This window comes from Ascaphus truei, chromosome 3, assembly GCF_040206685.1.
Source record: "Ascaphus truei isolate aAscTru1 chromosome 3, aAscTru1.hap1, whole genome shotgun sequence".
NCBI classification, from domain to species: domain Eukaryota; kingdom Metazoa; phylum Chordata; class Amphibia; order Anura; family Ascaphidae; genus Ascaphus; species Ascaphus truei.
In genome coordinates this window covers 122,998,458-123,022,372 of record NC_134485.1, presented here as the reverse complement: position 1 = coordinate 123,022,372, position 23,915 = coordinate 122,998,458, and the positions used below count along the sequence as shown (strand labels likewise).

Sequence of the window (23,915 nt, the reverse complement as noted above, 5' to 3'; positions counted from 1 at the left end):
TCTGGCAGAGCAAGTGGCATCCCGGAGGACTGCCATTGATCTCCGGATCTGGTACTCTGCCTTTCCCCGCTGTCCAAATGCTATTCACACCTCTGGGCATCCTCTAGGCGCCTATGGGTTAGCTCGGGCAGCCTGTTTGGACATCGGTTCCGAATGTAATGTGCTTGTTACATTACTTTAATAAAGTATAGTTTTAATATACTTCTAAGTCTCTGGGTATGGGGGACAGAAGAGGAAAAATGTTGTAGTTTTATTTCTATCTGCCTTATTTCCCACACTCTTTCTCTTGGACTTGGTCTGGGCTCAGAGTCCCCCCTCAACCTTGTATACGGTTGGAGCACCCACAGACCCAATACAGGTTCTGTGTCCCCTGGCACTAGCTGGTGTACTGCCCTTAACCTAGGGATTCCCTCAGCTACAAGGATACCTATTCATCCCTGTGCCTCATTCACCTTTCTGGGCTATGCTGAAGCAGGGTGCCCTAGTGGTGAGTTGCGCTTGCGTTTTTAAGGGGAGATATTACTGGGACAATGTGCCTACATGGATTCAAGAAGCGGGCATCATTCCCGGGTACATTTATAGGGGAACCGACAACTCCGGTCCCCAACCTCCAAGACACGTTCTGTAAATGGTTCCTCCGCAGCACCTCCCCCCCACCCCCTTGAAACAATTAGCCTAGCAATCTCTGCTTGCTTGCATGTCCGGAAAGGGAAAAAATAAATATATACTTTTATTACATGTACAGATGCAGCCACCAGTATCCGATCACTTGCCTGGGTAAAAACTAGGGCATCTCACAGTAAATGCCTAAACATTTCTGTGAGATTCTGCTGGCAGACTAATGGCCCATCGGATTAACACAGCAGGGGTCCCTGCAGTCCCCCATTCAGTTTTAAATGGGACTGCAGGGAGCCCCCGCTGTGTTAATCCAATGGGCCATTAGTCTGGCTGCAGAAATCTCACAAATGTTGCAGTTTTTTGGAAGATTGCCCCAGATTTTCCTTGGCAAGTGATCGTATACTGGTGGCTGCATCGGAAAGATAAAATGTTACTGGGCCCAAGATCTTACTCTCTTGAACCCTTATACACTGATCAGGGGTAACCAAAACGGGCTTAACCTTTATTTGAGATCCTGGTTACCCCCTACCGTCAAAGCGAGAAAAATCTTTTTCTCAAGCTGCCTCCAGTTCTCTTTCATTGCAGTGCTCCTTTTTTCTCAACATTTTCTTACATACTTTGCTTCAAAGGATGCACATCGGGATGTCTGGACCGCCCTTCCTGGGTTTGTGAGTTTGTGGGTTTCATGACCACTGAAGATTTTCTGCAACATTATGGATATGTTTACTTTCACTGCGTGATTATTGCCAGACCTTGCCTTTGGTTCCAGCTGGTGATAATCGGCTTCGTCCAGGCATATAGCTTTCCCTATCTGTGGTAATTACTGTTGTTATTATCCTTCAGCAGCCTAGTCTAGCTCATGGTCATATGGACATTACGTTTTTTCAGGGGTTAACACATCTTATCTCCAATTACCTGTTTTGTTCAGGGTTTTGTAGCGCCTGGCATTGAGGTGATTCCTCTACTTGTATGTGTAACTGTCCCTGTCTGGCTTCTAGGGAGATTACATCTGTGTTTATATATGGCTACTCTGCATGGGTTACCTTGACTCCGGGTGCTTGATACAGGCGGCTGTGCGATGAGGTAGCAAGGTTGTAGAATAATAGGTGGCAGGAACTTTTGTAGTAGAACTGTCATTTATTCGTGACCCCAATCACAGGGACCGCTCATACACATATTGATATTGTTGTTTGTATTAGACATACATGAATATGTTTCGTGCCTCAGTTCCCACCCATAACACTCAAATGGAGGTACTTTGACTTAGTTGCTCTGAGTAGGTGTGGGACCCGGCTTCCCTTTGCTGCCTCGGAACCATTATCCGTATTAATCTGATTACTCCGGGCTCCTAGGGGAATCCTGGTGGGTCTTTCTTACTGGACCGTACCATTTGCCTGTTTGGGAACTGCCACTTCCATACAGACTGATGAGGAATGTTGGCGCCGATCCGTGGTTAGAGCTGATCCGCTGACACTCGAGAGCCCTCTTTCCTGAGGCCCTCTGTGGCCTGCAGTGTTCCTTTTTCCTTCATTATTTAGGACTCCATTTCTTTTTTGGGGGATCCTAACTTAACGGTACCATCCCTATCTACAGTATAATAACCAGCATAGACCTGGTCTATGCCATTACTTTATAAACATATCTATCTACTCTTCTAGAGGCTCCTCTCCTTTTGATCTTCGGGAAACTAACCTAGAAAAGTCCCTCTTTAAATACCCCTGCGTGATGTCTGGATATACATAGCAACCTAGGGTGGGGCCCAGCATACGATAGCCATGTTGGTAACATGTGTATTAGTTACTGATTTCAGCTCTGTGACGGCATGATGTTGGTGCCTCTCAAACACTTAAAAAAAAACTGGAGGATTTAATAAATTGTAAATTTATTAGACATTAGAATTATCGATGTACATTGTAATATCATATTCAACTTTGGAATAATTGCTGCATACCTGTCCAGTAGACCCTAAAGGTGAAAGATTTTTGGTCCCTTTTGTCAAACAAAATGGCTTCTGAATTTGATGCATTCTTGGCCGGCTAGTTAATCCGTAAATACATCATCAAAACGTGCTTATTTTTTTCCCAGCTAATTGTTATCATAGTTTTTTTTTCTTCTTATTTATATCCATTGTTTGTATAGTAATTGTGATTGAAGCCATCATCACTCAAATAGATAAACACAAGTAGCTGACCTTGAATTTAGCTGACCAAAGAAAGAAGTGTTCCTTTAATAGTGATGTCAATTAGCTTCCTTAGAAAGAATCCACTAATAAGTTGTTTACGTTTTTGGAAGCGGCCCCTGGAAAGTAACCAGTGCTTAAACAGGTCTTGTTTGTTTTACTGTGTCGAAAGAGTGTGACCGATAGTGTTCAAGGAAAGAAGCGTTTATAAGGTTTGTTCGTGCATAGGTTGTAAAACAGTGAAAGAAGTTTTTTTTTTTTTTTTTTTTAATACAAGAAAAACCAGTTGAACCATGATTTTCGCATCATCCTTATTAAGGTCAGTCCCCACAGGGTTACAAACAGGCCAGGTTTTCATGTCAGTGCAGATGTACCAAGTGCTATTACTTCCGCTGACACGTTATGGTGGGATATTTTGTGAACTGCTTTATAGCTGCCATTTAATTATATGGAAATGTGATATTCTGCATAACTAGTAGGTAAAATAAAGCTTGCTACATCTGTACGTGCCTAAGCAAGTTGTCTTGGGGTTAATTACACTTCGACGTGTGTGTTAATTGCTAACAGTGTTAACTAGAGCACCCCCAAAACACCAAGCTGTAGAAGACCGACAGGTGTGTTTTCTGCTGCCCACAGGGTTTTTTTTTTATACAGTCTTGCCTAATTCATTTAAGGTTCTGGCTTCCAGAAAGTTTCAGAGACTGAGTTAATGGTGTACCAAGTTCCCGGTACCCGGCATATTTCCAGCTACCCGGACATTATCCGGACCCGGCAACTGAGAAGTGTGCTCGTCGGGTATTGTCAGGGCAGCTGGAAATAATCTTATTACTTGCCTTTTCGAAGACATCAAGGACCAGCAGCAGCAGTCCTGTGGCGGTGGCAGCATCGGAGGTGTCTTCAGCCAGCGTGAGAGCTGCAGGAATCAATTCCACAGCACCGGAGTAGGTAAACTGTGTGTGAGCCGCCGGGGAACCACGTGACCGGAGCAGGAGACGGAGCGTTCCTATTGGAAAGACGGCTGTCCAATAGGAACACTCCGTCTCCTGCTCCGGTCACGTGGTTCCCCGGCTGCTCACACACACACACACACTGTTTACCTGCTCCGGTGCTGTAGAAGTGATTCCTGCAGCTCCAATGCTGGCTGAAGACACCTCCAATGCTGCCACCGCCACAGGACTGCTGCTGCTTGTCCTAGATGTCGCCGCCACCATGCAGGTAAGTGCCAAACCGGGTAACCGGGTACCCGACCGGCTAGAACCTTTAATTTTGGCTGGGTACCCGTTACCCGTTTTTTCTTAAATAAATGAGGACCCCGTCCAACACTAGACTGAGTGTTCTTTGACTGACATTTTACTGTTTCTCCTAAGTAAATGGTGCTTATTTGAGCTATCCTTATACAATATGTAACAAGGTAATGGCTCTTACTTTCTTAGTACACATGTATTATTTGTCTTCCCCCTGTCATATATATCTCCGAGCACGCATACAGTATACTGTACCAAACTCAACCTTCCCACACAAACCTACAAACATAGGTTGCTTCATTATTAAATGCATATCTGCAAGTTGGCACATATCTACGCACTCAAGTCCCGTTAATCACCCTTGCTCTACTTCTATTCACATGAGCACACACCCCATAAGGTTCCCACATAATTATTTATCTGCATATACTGTACTTTTCTCCAATAAATACCATCCACATGTTCATATTGCCCATAAATCTATGCACATAAATGTGCCTTTACACCTGTAAAACCATCACCCATACAAATTCATCCTTTCTTAAACGCACAACCTTGACACAGACAATCCCTACCGTTACACACACTCCACTCCACTTATAAAATACCTCACATGCATTCAAATCTTGGTGCATTATCGCACAACGTTTTACAAGCAAAGGCTCTTACGATTGTTTAATGTAGGCCTCTTAATTTCTAACTAATTTACTTAGGGGACAAATACAATTATAAAATGGTTAAGTCTGCATGTGCAGATCTTAATTTACTTTTGTTTTTATTATGATTAATATATTATATTCTTTAACAAACAGATTGATGGGCCAAAGAAAAAATCATCCAGTCATGTAAATCTCAACAAATCATTCGAGGAGGAGGTGAACACATTCCTGATCGATGAAAAACTACTTCATCTGTATGATGATCTCACCAAAGTGAACCCTGTGACCACTGCAACAGGTAACTTAATGCATTCATGTGTCATCAAAGCAGTGTGTGTCTGCCAGAGTAATTCTGTGTTTGACAAGTATGTATGTATATATTCACATCAACTCAAACAGGAATTCAATATACAATAAATAACTTTTTTCAATTGCGATTCAAATAAAACTACTATACTGCTGTCAAATTAACGTTAAGAGACAGCAGTATTTGTCCTCATAGGCTGCTCACTTTTAGCCTGTCTATTATAATTCCTTTCACTAGTTGGTTTAAATCGCACCTTGTGTTCATGTTTACTTGTATGTATGTATGTATGTCTTTATTTATATAGCGCCATTAATGTACATAGAACTTCACAGCAGTAATACACGTGACAATCATATAAATTACACATCAAGGGGAGAAGTGCTTAAACATAAAAATACCATTTAGGAAAAGGAGTCCCTGCTCTGAAGAGTTTACAATCTAATAGGTTGGTAGAAAGAAGGTACAGAGACAGTAGGAGGACATTCTGGTAAGTGCATCTGCAAGGGGCCAAGGTTTATGTATGAGGTGTAAATTATCAGCCATGGAGCTATTTGTTTCTATATGTGCTATTAGTTAATAGGTTATTAGGAGCACAGTTGTAGGTCTGCAGAATTTGAATTAATCTTGGTAAACGATATTTTTTATATCAATTCTCATATTACTGCTTGGAGTGCGCAGGATCTCCTTTGCTGTGTGGCTTTCCTCACCTACTATTTTGTCTGTAATCATAGCTACATAGATCCTAAGCAGCACCCACATCACCCTACTTCGTGTCAGCAAGACATTTCCAGCTAGTTTACTGGACCTCTATTTTGTTGTGCAGAGTGACCATCAATTTTGTGAAAGACAAGAGGTTGAAAACAATTGGTCTCAGAGAATTGCTTTGGATATTTCTATTAATTTAAAACCTTGCGTATATCTTTTGAAGTATTCATTGCAATTGGGGTGTTTTGTCATGGGATTAACAACATTACTTTGTAACATTTTGAAAGCTGTGCATCAGTTTACTTGGATAGGACGTAGTATACAATGGATATATACATAGGTTTGCTCAGTCACTCTTGAGGAAAGCCCCTGAGTGGTTCAAAACGGAGGCTTTTTTTTAAGGACCTTTGACCTTGCTTTCAATATGACTAACATGTTTATCATTTTTTTTTAAATTTTTTCCCTAGTACTAAAATGTCTTCAAGCAAGGTACGATACTGGAGTATTTTATACAAATGCTGGATGCACTGTGGTTGCAGTGAATCCCTTCCAGCCGGTATTAAAACTGTACACCTCTGAGGTCATGAAGGAATATCACTCTGCTCCCCACCCTCAGGTAACGGCCGCAGTCCTAACATTGACCAGACATCTCGGCTCCATAAAGATTATCCCAGTACAGTACACGAGAATGACGTGTCTCTACAAAACAGCTGCCCAGGGTACACTAAGTAAGATTACCTACAAAGTGCAAAAGTGTTGACTCTTAGTCAAGATCAACTTTACATAAATAGTAGATGAGGTTGAAAAAATACATATATAGCATAAACCTATGTTAAATTTAGATGACAGAGATACTGCTATTTGTACTTCTAATATATTGATCAAGGGGAAGACGAACACACAACCCCAGTGAAACATTATCCTATTATGTCTAAAATGGGCAAAATAGATTCTTTCCTGACTCAAGTAATGGCAATCAGATTTCTCCCTGGATCAACATCCTTCCTTTTGTCTACTTATTTAGTGTATCCCTGTATACCTTTCCTTTCTAAATAGAGGTCTAACCTTTTCTTAAAGATATCTATTGTATCTGCCGTCATAGTCTCCATGTGTAATTAATTCTACATCTTAACTGCCCTTACTATATAGAAACCTTTCATTTTTGTTTCTTGTTAATTCTCCTTTCCTCCAACCTTAATTGATGACCCAGTGTCGTTTGTACTGCCCTTGGGATGAATAGTTCTTTTGAAAGTTCCTTGTATTGACTTTATTTGTAAATGGTTATCCTATCTTTTGCCTTTGTGTTTACCAGGGAGGAATCAAGTTCAATAGTAGTGCCGCAGGAGGAAGCCACAACCTCCATATTAATGAACAATTAGTTAACTGAGGAAAAAGTTCATAAGCGGCTTGAAAAAATTAAAGTAAATAAGGCACCTGGCCCCGATGGCATACATCCAAGAGTTCTCAAGGAGTTAAGCTCAGTAATAGCAAAACCATTATATTTAATATTCAAGGACCCCATTTCCACAGGCTCAGTACCACAAGATTGGCGTAAAGTAGATGTGTTCAATTTTGGGCACCAATCCTATGAAAAGACATTATGGAACTAGAGAGAGTACAGAGAAGAGCCACCACATTAATTAAGGGGATGGACAATCTAACTTATGAGGAGGGGCTAGCTAAATTAGATTTATTTACATTAGAAAAGAGGCGTCTAGAGGGGATATGATAACTATTTACAAATATATTCGGGACAATACAAGGAGCTTTCAAAAGAACTATTCATCCCACGGGCAGTACAAAGGACTCGGGGCCATCCCTTAAGGTTGGAGGAAAGGAGATTTTACCAGCAACAAAGGAAAGGGTTCTTTACAGTAAGGGCAGTTAAAATGTGGAATTCATTACCCATGGAGACTGTGATGACAGATACAATAGATTTGTTCAAAAAAAGGTTGGACATCTTTTTAGAAAGGAAAGGTATACAGGGATATACCAAATAAGTATACATGGGAAGGATGTTGATCCAGGGATTAATCCGATTGCCAATTCTTGCAGTCAGGAAGGAATTAATTTTTCGCCTTAATGAGGTTTGTTGTTTGCCTTCCTCTGGATCAATAAGTAAGTATAGATATAGGATAAAATATCTGTTGTCTAAATTTAGCATAGGTTGAACTTGATGGACGTACGTCTTTTTTCAACCTTATCTACTACGTAACTATGTAGCTATATAACTATCCCCTCTTAGGCATCTTTTCTAATGTAATCTAATTTAGCTAGCCTCTCCTCATAAGTCAGTCCTTGCATCCCATGTAGTCATTTGGTGACTCTTGCTTGCACTTTTCCCATTTCCATAATGTCTTTTTTATGGATTGGTGCCTAAAACTGTATTGCATATTCAAGGTGTCGTCTTACTCAGGATGTATACAGTGGCAAAATGTATGCTTACTTCCCTTCATACTGTGTTTCATGCAAGATACAGGTAATCTCCTATTAGCAAAAAGAGGTTATTGATCCATTCTCATGCTTCCTAAAGTCTCTGATGTAAATCAACTTCTTCCTTTTGTTGCTCCTGTGCATGGAGGTGTTCCCCTCCTCCACTGAAAATCCACTGAAGATCACTCGACAGGTGGATCAAACATAGAAGGAAGAAGGCACAGAGCGCACCAAGGTTTAAGTATTGGTGTAATGTAAGGTATACAAATAACAAGTAACAACTTACATATAAAATATCTGTTATCCAGTAAATTCTTGAATAGTGAAGTCCATGCTGCCACGTTTGTGATTACAGAGGAGACGGTGCCGAGCCCGAGACAGTCTATCCCACACACTGGTATCGAATGGCGTCTCCGTCTTGCTCCACTTCTTCCGGGTATGCACAGTGAAGCGTAGCCCGTATGCTGTTATATGCACGTCTCCTGAACTCAGTGTCTCTCTTGAAACAACCGGCAAATTGCCAGGGGCTAGTCTGCACAGAACACAAACTTTGCTCTACCACAATGCATTTCACAGACTAATCTGCTTCGTCAGGCGAAGTTGCAAGCACCCACATCAGCCTTAATATACTCTCTCTTTCAGGTGTATTAGATCTGATCTGATTTTTTTGCAGGTCATTTGGTCCACAAAAACTCATGGAAAGCCCTGAATTGTAATTTCAATGATCTCTAAATAAATCAACTGAAAATTAATGATAGCAGAGTATAAATGTATCATCATTAGAATACAAATTATGTGCAAATTTGTCTGATGTAGGTGCTACACAAGAGCATATGAAAACTGTAAATAGTGATGCAATGATAAATAAAACATAGTTCCAATAACAAACAATAAATCACATCCAAAAATTAATAAAACATTAAAAAAAAGAGAGAAAAGTAGAAAAATACAAAGTGAAAATGAGGAAGAAGGGGAAAAGGGGAAAAAAGAATCAAGAGGGAGGGGAAAGAATAAGGAATGAACCAGGGAATAATATAGACCCTGAATATGTGCATATGTATATCTACATACACACATATATAGATATAGATCTGCTACAACGTGGATCTGCTTATAACGCGGTCTGAGTGTGGGTCCCGATTTTAAAAACTTCTTTTTTTTTTTTTTTTTTTTTTTAAAATAAACATTCAATGCTTTATTGCTAACGGGGACACACACACACACACGCGCGCACGCACGCACGCACACACACACACCATGGGAATTGAACACGAATACATTTTATATAATACACATGCAGAAATTGAAACCAGGACCTTTAATATGCTAGTACCAATTCCCTGCCTGCTACGCCACAGGATTGGTGTGTTAAAACAGACTCTATAAATATACTTCACATCTACAGCACAGATGTAGATATCTCGCTATCTATGTAAACGCAAGAGAATGCCTGCTACAAACTACAAATGGTGGATAGTACTTTAATCAGTGTGATCAACTATAGTATAACAGCCACTGACGGTGCTTGGGAAAAGAAAAATGAAGCTGCAGAAGAAAGAGAAAAAGTATCCCACATGTAGCACTCAAGTATACTAAATATAAGCAAAATTTATTTTTGAAAGACCGTCGCATAAAAACACATAACCTTAAACAATCCTTAAAACAATCTCTGACCCTACCCTATAAGGATAACAAGGAAAAATCCTTCTATTAGGAAAACCCACATAAGCCGAGTACACACTGATTTATTAGAACCTCACATATACACGTGTCTTGGATAGAGGGCTTAAATAAGCCCTTTTACCAAATGAGGCCGGCCGGTCTAATATGCCCTATGACATGCCCTACTATAACAGTAACAATGATCAGGATTATAACCATCTACATAGACAAATTTAGAGGACATCTGAGATCAGGAATAACAAATGCTGCAGCAGTACACATAAGCAGATAAGTTAGGACTTGGAGAGCTGACATAATGTTCCTATGAATAATATATATATATATATATATATATATATATATATATATATATATATATATATATATATATATATATCACCAATAAGTAAAGCATACGCGCTCCTCAGATAAATATGACTGTGTAATATAAGTCATATGATAAAGAGTAACATGCATTGGTGTATCATTGTTTAGCTGGTTTAGCAATGAAAAAATAAGTTCATTTGTATATATAAAGGCTTCTTATTCAGCGCTGGAAACAGTCCTTGTACAAAAAACCTGAAGAGAACCGTAATATCAGCTCAGCAGTAGATCAGTCAATGAAGGGTGGGCATCAGGGAGTACACACAGCAAAAAAAGCCCAGATGTATGTTTCGCCCCTATGCCGTCATCCACTATTACGGTTATAGCCTTATAAGTGCCAGTTTCATCATCATGACACATATGTATATGTTAGGAAGGAAAAAAACTGGGCACTGCGGTTTTCTGCTTAGAAAATGTATGAGCCAAGGATGTGTACACTTGATACAGATGACCAAGCCAATATACAAGTAAACCCAAAGATTAAGAGGGATGAATGAACACTACCCTCCTATTTTAAGAAGGGAGTAAGTTTTATATAATCATCCAACCCTCCCGGGAAATTACTTTGCAGCGTAAAAATCCAGTACGGCTCCCTTCTGGCTATATGGAGATCACGATCCCCTGCACGATTGTTGTCCATTATTCTTTCAATGCCCATGTAACAAACCCCTTCTATGCTGCATCCATGAACATCCCTAAAATGAGTCAGTAGTGGGTTAGTGGTTTTGATGCCTCTTCTAATTTATGGATATTTTGAATATTCTGCAGGTGTTCCATAATCTGTCATTTAAGATTACGCTTTGTTCTGCCTACATACTGTAGTCAGACAGAACCCCTATTAGTAGCACTCTGATCCAGTATGAAATGGTGATAATATTAAAATAACTTTATTAAATGACAATATCGTTAAAATATTGGGGTTTAAAACAATGATTAAATAATACCAAGTGATTCTTACTCTATGAATATGTTTATCCAGATGAGTGTACAGTGGTATATTAATGTCCAGTGTTAGGAAAGTTCACTGGCCCTAGTAGTCCTCTATAGAGTGGGTTAACTAGGGTTCTTTTGTGGAAGTAACGGTCAGTTAGAGCCACAAATGTAGTGCCCCTGCAAATTAATACTAGTAGGTGCACTAGTGAATGAGACCTGTACTATGCTGTTTTTATACTGCAGCTAATAGTACATTATAGATACGGTGGAACAGATCTAGGTCTTAGTGCACCTAGTGTTGTGTTCCTAGCACCACTAGGTGCACTAAGACCTAGATCTGTTCCACCGTATCTATAATGTACTATTAGCTGCAGTATAAAAACAGCATAGTACAGGTCTCATTCACTAGTGCACCTACTAGTATTAAATTACAGGGGCACTACATTTGTGGCTCTAACTGACCGTTACTTCCACAAAAGAACCCTAGTTAACCCACTCTATAGAGGACTACTAGGGCCAGTGAACTTTCCTAACACTGGACATTAATATACCACTGTACACTCATCTGGATAAACATATTCATAGAGTAAGAATCACTTGGTATTATTTAATCATTGTTTTAAACCCCAATATTTTAACGATATTGTCATTTAATAAAGTTATTTTAATATTATCACCATTTCATACTGGATCAGAGTGCTACTAATAGGGGTTCTGTCTGTCCACTGTATATTAAGTTATATGCCCCTTACAGCACCACTTCCCTTGCTCTATAGTTAAGCTGTAGCGGGGGTAAACCATACGTGTATACATACTGTAGTCCACAGCTACATTGTAGCACATACACCACGTATGTAGACAGACAATCATTGTAGTTCTTAATTTTATACTCCATACCAGTAATATTCGATGTTATCATTTTTTTTTCTGGTTAAATTTTTGGCCAGATGTTGAATCTTTTGCATTTGTAATTTCCGACTAAACCCAAGGTATATCTTTAAATCCTTTTTCGGATTTTATTAGTACCTTTTAAGGAGTCTTGGTGCAAGAATAGTTTTTATTGTTTGTGATTTTCTAAAAACTACAGGGGGTTTAATGGAGAGAACTTTATTGAGAAGAGGGTCCATATGCAAAATATGCAAATGGCGGCATAGTATGTTTTTAATTGTTGCATGTGACCTATTAAATTGAGTGATTAAATGGGGATTATTTAGATTTTTGTGTATTCACACTATATCAGAGGGTATAGGGGGGGACTGATGATTGCAGTATTTACTTCGCCTCTTTCTAAATTGTTCACATTTTGTTTTTTGTTATCTTTTTTGCGAAACAATGTTTCCCTCTTTGTTCAACGCTTTCTGGTAAGCATTCAATATGAATTGTTCATTATATCCCTGTTGTCTGAATCTTTCTTTTAGGAGTTCGGTCTGTTCCTCAAAGATTTTAACGTCCACAGAATTACACCTTAAGAGGAGGAACTGCCTGTAAGGGATATTGTCAATACATTTATGCTCATGGCCGTTTGTCGGATGTAAATAACATTGAACATTTGTAGTTTTAAAGTAGGTCTTTGTCAGTATACTGTTATTCTCAAAATAGATTATTAAATCCAGGAATGTAATCTGATCCGTATTTATCTCACTCGTGAATTTGAGATTAAATTGATTGTTGATATTGTTAACAAGAGTTAAAGGAGTCATCTCTGTTCCAAACAATGAGAATGTCATTGATGTATCTCCGCCACGGCCCGAGCTGTGGAGGAGATACACCGGTTTTCCATTGTGCACCATCATAAAATCATCAATCAACAAGGACCGAACTTTAGAGATCAGGATAGATATTCACATAGAGATAATGAAAATAGACAGACACAGACAGAGAGGGGATGAACCAAATTCCCCATAAAAATAGATTTGAAGTGTTGCAAAATAAACATGAGGAAAGTGACAATGAGGATTTTTTAGTCAGACTAGAAAAGTGAGACAAAATATACCATCTTGAGATTCCAATCACTCGCCACCTTTAGAGACAAGAAACAAAATATGAAAGAGGTCAATGAGAAGAGGGAGAGGAGGAAGGGATACACCTATCCAAGAAATTATCCCAGATAACACAACACGAGTCTCAAACGGGATCTGCAATCTATCTTCGTTGATGATTGTTAACTCTCTTATGGAAGTACTGGGGAAGGGTTTATCCTTCGCTCCAACCAGCAAAGTGAATAATTTGTATCTATATGTAGATCTGCAGAAGTTCATTAGAAAGTTAACGTTATGTCTGCACTTCACTACAGGTCCAAATAAATTACCTACAACATTCAAATCATAGGCCTTAAATTGTATTCTATCCATATTATTCTAAGGGAAACTACATTTAAATTTTTAATAAACTAGTAGAGAGAGACTTTTTGGATCTCTGTGGAACTCATGATCCAAGGTACAATATCAATACCAACCTCACTATCAGAGAAAGAACAGTCCTAAGAATCTTAAATCTAATACTGACATCATTATACGGGAGGTGGATAAGGTAGGGGGAACAGTACTCCAAAATAGGATTGACTACTGTGGGGAAGCTGATAGATTATCAGGCCCAATTTACATTGCATAAGGACCTGACCACTGATTATTTGGTGGAGCTAAACGTCATGTAAGGTGAGGCACGAGATTTGGGCATGCTAACCAGGCTTGAATTTGAGTCTTTATTGTGCTGCTTCCACCATTCCCATATTTTATCATTTGCCCATAATTCACAACACCCTTTCTAATCCACCTGGGCGACTTATTATTTCTGGTATTGACTCACACACAGCAAATTTTTCACAGTATTTAGATTATTATTTGCAACCATTGGTATCAACACTCCCTTCACATTTGTTGGACACTACATCGGTTTTAACTCTTCTCAAGGATCTCACTTGGGAATCATCATATCATTTAGCCACGCTAGATGTTCAAGCACTCTACACTAGTATACCACACAGTGGGGGACTTGAGACTATCGATTATTATTTGGCACTGAATGGCACACTACCACATAAGCAACACCAATTTATTCACAACTCTATTGAATTTATATTAAAGCACAATTACTTTTTGTTCATGAAGTTTATTTACAGTTGTTTGCACTGCTATGGGTATACACTTTTCACCTTTTGCCAACCTTTATATGAGATGGTGCGAGTCAATGCACATATGGAAAACCGGTGTATCTCCTGCACAGCATGTGCTGTGGTGTAGATTCATCGATGACATTCTCATTGTTTTGAATGGAGATGATGATTCCTTAGACTTTTGTTAACCATATGAACATCAATCAATTTAATCTCAAAATCACGAGTGAGTTATATAGGGATCAGATAATATTCCTGTACTTCATAATCTATATTGAGAATAACAGTATCCTTACCAAGACCTATTTTAAAACTACAAATGTTAATTCTTATTTACATCCGACAGCGGCCAAGAGTATAAATGTATTGACAATATCCCTTACAGCCAGTTCCTCCGCTTAAGGCATAATTGTGCGGATGTTAAAATCTTTTTGAGGAACAGTCAGAACTCCTGAAAGATTCAGACAAAAGGGATATAATGAACAATTAACATTGAATGCTTTTCATAAAGCGTTGAACAAAAACAATGTTTGGGAAACATTGTTTCGCAAAAAAGATAATAACAAACAACAAAATGTGAACAATTTAGAAAGGGACAAAGTGAATACTGCAATTATCAATCCCCCTACACCCTCTGATATTAGTGTGAATACACAAAAATCAAAATAAAATGCTCCCTATTTAATCACTCAATTTAATAGTTCACATGCAACAATTAAAAAGATACTGTCCTGCCATTGGTATATTTTACATATGGACCCTATTCTCATTAAAGTTCTGTCCATTAAACTGCCTATAGTTTTTAGAAAATCACAAACTATGAAAACTATTCTTGCACCAAGTCTCCTTAAAGGTACTAATAAAATCCGAAAAAGGATTTAAGAGATACCTTGGGTTTAGTCGGAAATTACAAATGCAAAAGATGCTAAATCTGGCCAAAAAAGAAACCAGAAAAAAATGATATCGAAGGTTACTGGTGAGTTGGATCAGACAAAAACGTCTGCAGAGTATCTGTCCCCGTCCAAATTGGTTTCCTACGTAGGTAGTGCATGCACTGAGAAAAATAACACTGACACAAAGTTCAGAATGATAATGCTTGCTTTATTGCTACAGCCTGCGTTTCTATATAGAGGCTCAGGGGAGAGATTGTATGCAGAAGGAGCTGTCTAAGGTCTAAAGGTTGTGTGCAAATGCACATGTCAGTGTCTCATTGGTTCTTGTTAGGTCTTTTCCTTGTATGGTCTTGTTATTGTAGTTTATGGTCTTGTTATTGTAGTTTTAGTGGACACATCAGCATTTGGGTGGAATTCCTGGTTTGAGTGCCATCTTGATGGGAGGGGGAGCTGCGGTAGCCATTTTGAGTAAGGAACATAGCAAGGTACACATTACAGATGAAGAAATAGGCATTTTATCCAATCCATCACACTGGTATTGAGTATAAAATTAAGAACTACATTGATTGTCTACATACGTGGTGTATGTGCTACAATGTAGCTATGGACTACAGTATGTAGGCAGAACAAAGCGTACTCTTAAATTATGTATTATAGAGCACCGACTGAATATTCAAAATATCCATACATTAGAAGAGGCATCAAAAGTACTAACCCATTTACTGACTAATTTTAAGGCTTTTTATGGATGCAGCATAGAAGGGGTTTGTTGCATGGGCATTGAGAGAATAATGGACAACATTTGATTAGGGGATTGTGATCTCCATATCGCCAGAAGGGAGCAGTACTGGATTTTTACGCTACAAAGTAAATTCCCGGGAGTGTTGAATGATTATATAGAACTTACCCCCTTTTTTTAAATAGGGGGGTAGTGTTCAGTCATCCCTTTTAATCTTTGGGTGTGTGTGTGTGTGTGTGTACATATACATATGCCCATATTCGGGGTCTATAATATTCCCTGGTTCATTCCTTGTTCTTTCCCCTCCCTTTTACTTATTTTTCCCCTTCTTCCTCTCATTTCCACTTTCTATTTTTGTCAATTTCTCTCTCTCTCTTTTTTTTTAAAAATTGGTTTAGTTATTGGAACTATGTTTTATTTATCATTGTATCTGATACAGTTTTCATATGCTCTTGTGTAGCACCTACATCAGACAAATTTGCACATAATTTGTATTACAATGATGGCAAATTTATACTTTAATATAATATTGATTTATTTAGAGATCATTGAAATTACAATTCAGTGTTTTCCATGAGTTTTTGTGGACCAAATGATCTTCCAAAAAATCAGATCTAATACACCTGTAAGAGAGAGTATATTAAGGCTGTTGTGGGTGCTTGCAACTACCGCCTGACGAAGCAGATTAGTCTGTGAAACGCGTTGTGGTAGAGCATCGTGCGCGTTCTGTGCAGATAAGCCCCTTGGCAATTTGCCGGTTGTTTCAAGAGAGACACTGTGAGTTCAGGAGACGTGCATATAACAGCATACGGGCTACACTTCACTGTGCATACCCGGAAGAAGCGGAGCAAAACGGAGACACCATTCAATCCCAGGGCGCGGGATAGACTGTCTCGAGCTCGGAGCCGTCTCCTCTAATCACAAACGTGGCAGCATGGACTTCACTATTCAAGAATTTACTGGATAATAGATATTTTATATGTAAGTTGTTTCTTGTTATTTTTATACCTTATATTATATAATACTTCAAACTTAGTGCGCTCTGTGTCTTCTTTCTTCAATCTCCTATTAGCTTTTGCAGATACTGCATGACATTGAGCACTATTGCCAAGCCTGTTGTCTACAAGCACCCCTAAATCTTTCTCCTTCAAAGATTGACCTAGTTTTGTCCGATTTTTAGTTTTTATGTAACCTGTTCATTCTTGCTTCCAATATGCATAACCTTCCATTTATCTATACTAAACCTCATCTGCCAACTTTTCTAACAGAATCTTTGCCTGTTTTGCATTCTTGCTCGCTACTCAAATGTCAGCTGACACTCTTTCTTTCATTGTTCTTTGTCTGCTTTCTATCTAAACTTTATAATTACCTGACTCTCCATATCTGCCACCAGGCTATGTGCATTACGATGTTATTGATGCAGGACCGGCTTGATGGCGGTGCCCGGACTCCACGCTTAGAGACCCTGCGCGTTCCCCTGGCCGTACTTCCGAAATCACAAATCATAGTTTAATTGTTGTTTCGTTTGAATTAACCACTCCCCCCCCCCGAGATACTTACTGATGAAGTTGTCGTATTTAAATCTCCCTCAGGAGAAACAAAATGGCTGCTAAATCTCAGGCCTGCAACATCATTGATTGTGGCTTCCTATTTTGATGCACATTGAAATTCCCATTAAGAAGCAGTAAGTAATATTGGTAACTTCACCAGTAAGTATCCCTGCAACTGGGGGCTCAGCTCTCAAATACCCCTTGTTCCAATCCTGTTGACAAAAAAAACCTTTTTTTTTTTCAGGAGTGTAAACCACATATCTTCATTGTTGCAGAGCAAGCTTACAGGAATGTACATAGCCAGATCGATCCAGTAAACCAGTCCATTATTGTTAGTGGTGAGAGTGGTGCTGGAAAGGTAAGTGACATACCTTTTGTGTGTGTGTTTTAGTGCTAGTAACTTTTATTAAAGGAGCACTCCAGGTGACACTATGCTTTTTGTTTTTTTAGGTGCTGCCGGTATCTCTGTGTAGTTTAAAGCTCACAGTCACGTGGGCCACTAGGAAGATTAAAGATATGAAGTTGCAGCTTAATTGGCCCGCAGAAAACAGGACTTATAAACTGCCATATTGTGAACCCAACCAGCATATATGTATGTGTATATAAAAAGCCCAGTGTTGCCTCGGGTGCCTCTTTAATGTCCACAATGTATATAATTTCTACAAATTCAACTATACATTTACATTTTTCCTTTGAGTTACTTTTGTAACAATTTCCAGTTATTTTCTGCTCTGGAGAAATAAAGTATATAAATATATATACAGTATATATATTTTTGGGTCTTCTTCAGGAATTAAGAATGGTCTTAAGAATTTACCTAATGTTTGATCAATGTTTTTTCACTGTTCTGTAGTTATTAGTAATGGTGCAAAATTATTATTATTTTTTTTTAACAAAGAACTAATGTTGGACATAAATGTATTGGGTGGGAGGGAGGATTGGTAAGCGACAAAGAAAAAGGCACGTAAAGGGGATGACGAAGGGACAGGGTAGAACAGATACATTCATGCATATTAAGGTTAACCGTACACACACTCAGAAAGCCAAGCTTGTGAGAGAACATGCAAAGTTTGTTGCTTCAGCAAGCCAAGTTTTTTAACCTTAATGACCTTGTATACAGTATCATCAGTTACTTGGCAGTTGTTCCATGGACAGGATATCCCTGATCTGTTTACAGACTGTGGAATAAGGGGGGGATCAGGTTGCCTCATAGCTATAAGGTTGTGTTGTGGATAGTTTTTTACTGTAGAGGCTTTTTTACCTTGGAGATTATAAAATCTTAATGTGGCTGTCGTGATTATATATATTTTTTCTTTTTATTATGAAAGACAATTCTACATTTTTGTATAATAACCATTTCAAGTGTGGTATGTAACATCTTTTTCTGCAAATTATCAAGAAGGAAAGGGTGAGTGAATTTATACATTTGAAGTAAAATGTTGTAATCTCTTAGTCCAGGTGGCACTGATTGAGCCACCTGTGCTGAAGCAGGGATATCTTGAAAACCTTGAGGACTGGAGTTGGCTACCCCAGTCTTAGACATAACACAGAACTTTTTGAGAGCACCACAGCGGTGCTACACGCGTGGGAGGGCTTTTTGGACGTCTTTGTTCCATCATCTTATAAACCGTATATTTTTCTACTAAGTTGGGTTCCCGTGCTCATTTTTGCCAGCTGTTGCTCTTCATTTTCCTCCTTGCCTGCATAACACAGAACTTGCCTTTGCCTTCGAAATTGAATATTAAAAGCAGGTAGTCGGTGCTGGAAACACTGCAGGTGTTACCAACTAATACTTTCCTCCCCCCCACCCCCTTTCCTCAGACATGGACATCTCGGTGCCTCATGAAGTTTTATACCACTGTTGCTGCTGCTTCCACTGCACACATCGATAATGAAACAGTGGAGAGAATAGAGAGCAGAGTACTTGATTCTAATCCTGTTATGGAAGCATTTGGTAAAATTATATATCTATATATATTTTTTGTATTTATGCATATGCCCAAAAACCTTTTGTTTCTCTAATATTTATTGATTTTCTGCCATTTCCAAAAAAGACTCCAGATGACTTCTGAATGATCTCCAAAAACATTGTTCTTTACTTCTCTCTGCAGTGGCGGATCAAATTATTTATTTTTCCTTTTTACCACAGCGGGAACCTGTCCATCCTTAGATTGAGTAGGACAGGAAATTGAATTCTGCAGTTAGTACCATACAAGGCACCGGCTCATACCTATAGGTAGTCTTTTTCCTGTCCTAACGCTAGGAGTAATGTTTGTTATTTTTAAAGGTCTCACCAGACTCCAGCTAGTGCAGTTAATCCAGGAGGGGGTTGTCAACCTCTCTCCTCCTGCAGCTCTGACGTATAAGCACCACGGGGGGGTTTCTGTTGCGTAAAGGCCCATGCGACTGAACAGGATGCGTCGTCAGTACGCAGCGGTAACAGAACTGATGCGGGACATACCTTTTTTTAATGGCATCCCAATTGGTTGAATAGCGCACACCTGGCGTCTTGCACGCTTCCCACACGCAGGCACAAACACGGATGTGCAGAGATGCCTTTAACGCTCAGATTGAACAAACTGATGATGATGTCAGAGAGGCTTCTGAGCAGCGGCCTCAGAAACATCAAAGCCACCTGTCGCATGGAACGGTGTGCAGAAAGGAAAACTTCTTCACTGGAAGGATTGCAGAGATCAGGCTGCTGCAAGCAAAGGGTTGCTTCCTAAAACAGGGATGAGTCCTTAGTTTAGAGGAGACACCTAAAGAGAATTGATTTATGCAGGACTAAATGCTGTTTTTTTGTCACTGTGGTTCTTCTGTGATACTGCCAGAAGAGGAAACTTTTAAAGTGGCATTGGAGGTTCTGCATCAGAAAAAAAAAAAAGAGCTAGATTGTGTGCAGCATGAGATAAACCTGCATTAGGCTGAGTCCACGGTGGTCATGGCGGCGTGCGCATGCCGTTGTGCGCAGCATAGCCCAGCCCTCTATAGGGCAGGCCCCAGTGGCTGTGTGTGTGGGTGCGCAAAGCGCTTTGATGCGTTCGCTGGCAGGCAAGACAAGAATTTTTGTCTTGCCGTGACGCGGTCACGTGGTTGGCACGCAGCCAATGGCAGGCCAGATCCCCGCTCCCCTACAGACCGCCGATCGTGGCTGTAGTCTCTGAACGTGCCGCCATGTCGCCAGGCACGTGTGCAGCAGGAAGGACTGGGCCCCTAGCCTTAGAAGTTAAGAAAAGCTGTTGAGATTTACTTAAAGCAGCAGCAGGGGATCTACTGTAAATGAATAGTTTTCTGTCTTGAATGAAAGATACAGTAACTCCGTGTTGGGTCAACAGTACAACAAGCGACTAAATCAACACAAAAGAGATCAGGTCTCAAACCAAAAAGTGCGAGGTATAGGCAGCACTCCACTGAAGATTGACTCGCAAAATATAATGAATAGGTGCAGGGGAACAGTAGAGGGACTCTAAACCCTCCTCAACAAACTACAGAGAAACACAGGGATTCCTAGCACACACAAAACAGTGGATACTAGACGCAGGGTGTATGCAAAAAAAGAAAACTGTATTGTGAACAGACATGTGCTACACACAACTCTGTGGTCAGGTCGAGGAGATAAAATATATATGTACAAGCAAGAAGGTGCAACCAAAGGGGGAGGGGAATGACACAGAAAGGGTAGGGAGATTGAGATACCACAAGGGGAAAGAAATATGCGGTAAGCTGAGGGGGACAACATTTCGGGGCAGAGGGCCCCTTTTTCAAGCCTGTTCCCTCTGCCCCAAAATGTTGCCCCCGCAGTTCACCGCATATTTCTTTCCCCTTGTGGTTTCTATATCCCCCTACCTTTCCTGTATCATTCCCCTCCGTCCCCCTTAGGCTTCACATTCTAGCTTGTACATATATATTTTATCTCCTCGACCTGACCACAGAGTTGTATGTAGCACATGTCTTTTGTTCACAATACAGTTTTCTTTTTTGGAATGTGTGTCAAGTATTCATTATTTTTGTGTGTGCTGGGAACCCCTGTGAAGGTCTCAAACCAGTTTTGCATAAAGTGAGGGTGTCATCGTTAGATGAATCAGAGGTACAATATCAGCATTTCACAGAAGCACAATACTGTGATTTCTCAGAGCAAGAGATCCAGACAGAAGAATCAGAATTCAATCTTGAACTGGTGGAACCACTAATAAAAGCATTGAGGGAAACATTTGGATTAGAAGGTAAATCAGAGAGCAGACAAATTTATTTGGGGGAACCCAAAGAAAAAGAAGGTGTTTCCAATACATCAGGATATGGTACAAGCAGAATGGGCTCAGACTGATTAGAAAACTAGTGATTCCCAAGAAATTCAACAAAATGTATCCTTTTGCACAAAAGGAAGTGAAAATTGAGGCAGCAACATCTAGTTACAAGGAAAACCATCGTACCAGTTGATGATACAGCATAATTCAAGGACGTGATGAATAGAAAGATGCATAGCGTTCTGAAGAAATGTTATCTGGCAGCAGGTGTAGCGGGCAAACCTGCGATATCTACCAAACATATGGATCTCTAATATTGAGGAAGCATTCGAAAAAGGAGTCGAGTGAGCTTCAATTGTAAAAGCTTTACAGGCATACCCCGGTTTAAGGACACTCACTTTAAGTACACTCGTGAGTAAGGACATATCGCCCAATAGGAAAACAGCAGCTCACGTATGCGCCTGTCAGCACATCCTGAACAGCAATACCGGCTCCTTACCTGTACCGAAGCTGTGCGCAAGCGGGGAGACTATAGAGCCTGTTACAAACGCATTATTTTCATCAGTTATGCACGTATATAACGATTGCAGTACAGTACGTGCATCGATAAGTTGAAAAAAGGTAGTGCTTCACTTTAAGTACATTTTCGCTTTACATACATGCTCTGGTCCCATTGCGTACGTTAATGTGGGGTATGCCTGTATTAGAGATCAAGTGGGCAGCCAACTACATTGCTGAAGCTTCACTAGATGCGGTGAAATTAGCAGCCAGATTAATGGCATATTCTGTAACGGCAAGAAGAGTTTTGTGGATTGCGGATTTGGCATCTACTGTAAGCAGTTTATGTAATTTACCTTTTTAAAGAAGAATTCCCTTTTGTGGAGATGCTTGATTGAATTGCATCCAAAGCATCAATAGTAAAAGTACTTTTTGCCTCGAAGTGCAAAGAGATTTTATTCATCTCATCAATCAGAGAGAACAAAATATAGAGAAGCAAGGTCATACCGTCCAAGAAGACCATTTTCAAGACACAACTTTTTGAAGAGGCGAACAAAACATATTTTTTTTTCGTGGCTCCAGTGGGAGATCGACTTTCACCAGTGGGAATTTGGCATAGTCAACGAGTCCAGCTGTCTCCAGTTGGAGGAAGATTAATCCAATTCAGGGATGCTTGGACTCAATCAATAGAAGACAGGTGGGTACTTCATATCCTTTCCTACGGATACCACCTGAAATTAAACAGATTTTCAACAAAAGACGTGTTCTTATCATCGATGTCCTCGGACAAAAGAGACCAAAGGGATGAGTCATTCTGAAAGACTCGTTCCAAGAAAAGATAATAAGAAGGGTGCCTCATGATCAGAGGAAAACAGGAGTTTATTCCAGAATTTTTGGGGGCAAAAAAAGACATTGGGAGGATTCAAAGCAGTTCTAGATCTAAGAGAACTGAATACCTACTTGCAAATAGAAAGTTCAAAATTATCTCACTAAACCCCATTATTCAGGAAGTAAAACCTTACGATTGGATGATATAAATTGATCTTAGACACCTACTTGCACATTCCAGTAGTGAAGAAACATCAAAAGTTCCTCCGATTCGCGGGAACAATATGCGTCTCTTCCATTTGACCCAAGAACATCGCAGAGAACCTTCATGAAGGTGTTGACACCAGTGATAGCAGAATTAAATCCAGATGGGCATAGAAATATACCCTTACTTGGGCGATTTATTAGTAAAAATCGCAAAGGTAAGATGGATTATTCCACTAGAGGTAGTGATTTCCTGCCTACAATGTCATGGCTGCATTGTAACCAAAAACAAGAGCCAACTAATCCCAACACAATCATTAAATTCCTGGGTATAGAATTTCATACGGCAGAAGTTAGTTTCTCACTCAAGGGCCCAAAACATTTGGGGTCCGGACAAGCATTCCAAGGACACCCAAGGTATGGAAATATACAAATAAGATCTGCCAACATTACCATGTTAAAGTATATAGCCAAACAAGGAGGAACAAAGAATGGAAGATTTGATGAAATTGTCATTGGACATTCTGTCATGGGCATAAGGCCATGTCACAAATATAACATCAATACATATACTAGGGCCACAGAGTACTACAGTAGATTATCTCAGTTGCAACAAAATTCACCCTGTAGAATGGGCTTTAGACAGCCAACTATTTCATGAAATAGTGAAGCGTTGGGATTAACCCGATGTTGATCTCATGGCCACATATTACAAAAAGAAAG

General features: G+C 39.7%; 2 protein-coding genes across 2 annotated transcripts in view; one reads left to right on the top strand and one right to left on the bottom strand.

Moving 5' to 3' along the window:
• PIGW (phosphatidylinositol glycan anchor biosynthesis class W) overlaps nucleotides 1-8,585 on the bottom strand; it is a 33,942-nt gene extending 25,357 nt beyond the window's left edge. The window contains exon 1 of the mRNA XM_075589483.1: nucleotides 8,432-8,585. The gene's annotated coding sequence lies outside the window, so the exon portion shown is untranslated. The remainder of the gene's footprint in view (nucleotides 1-8,431) is intronic.
• MYO19 (myosin XIX) overlaps nucleotides 1-23,915 on the top strand; it is a 134,035-nt gene that overhangs the window by 20,424 nt on the left and 89,696 nt on the right. The window contains 4 exon segments of the mRNA XM_075589481.1: nucleotides 4,854-4,998; nucleotides 6,180-6,328; nucleotides 17,663-17,776; nucleotides 19,240-19,372. Of these exon segments, the coding sequence (XP_075445596.1) occupies nucleotides 4,854-4,998; nucleotides 6,180-6,328; nucleotides 17,663-17,776; nucleotides 19,240-19,372 (541 nt within the window).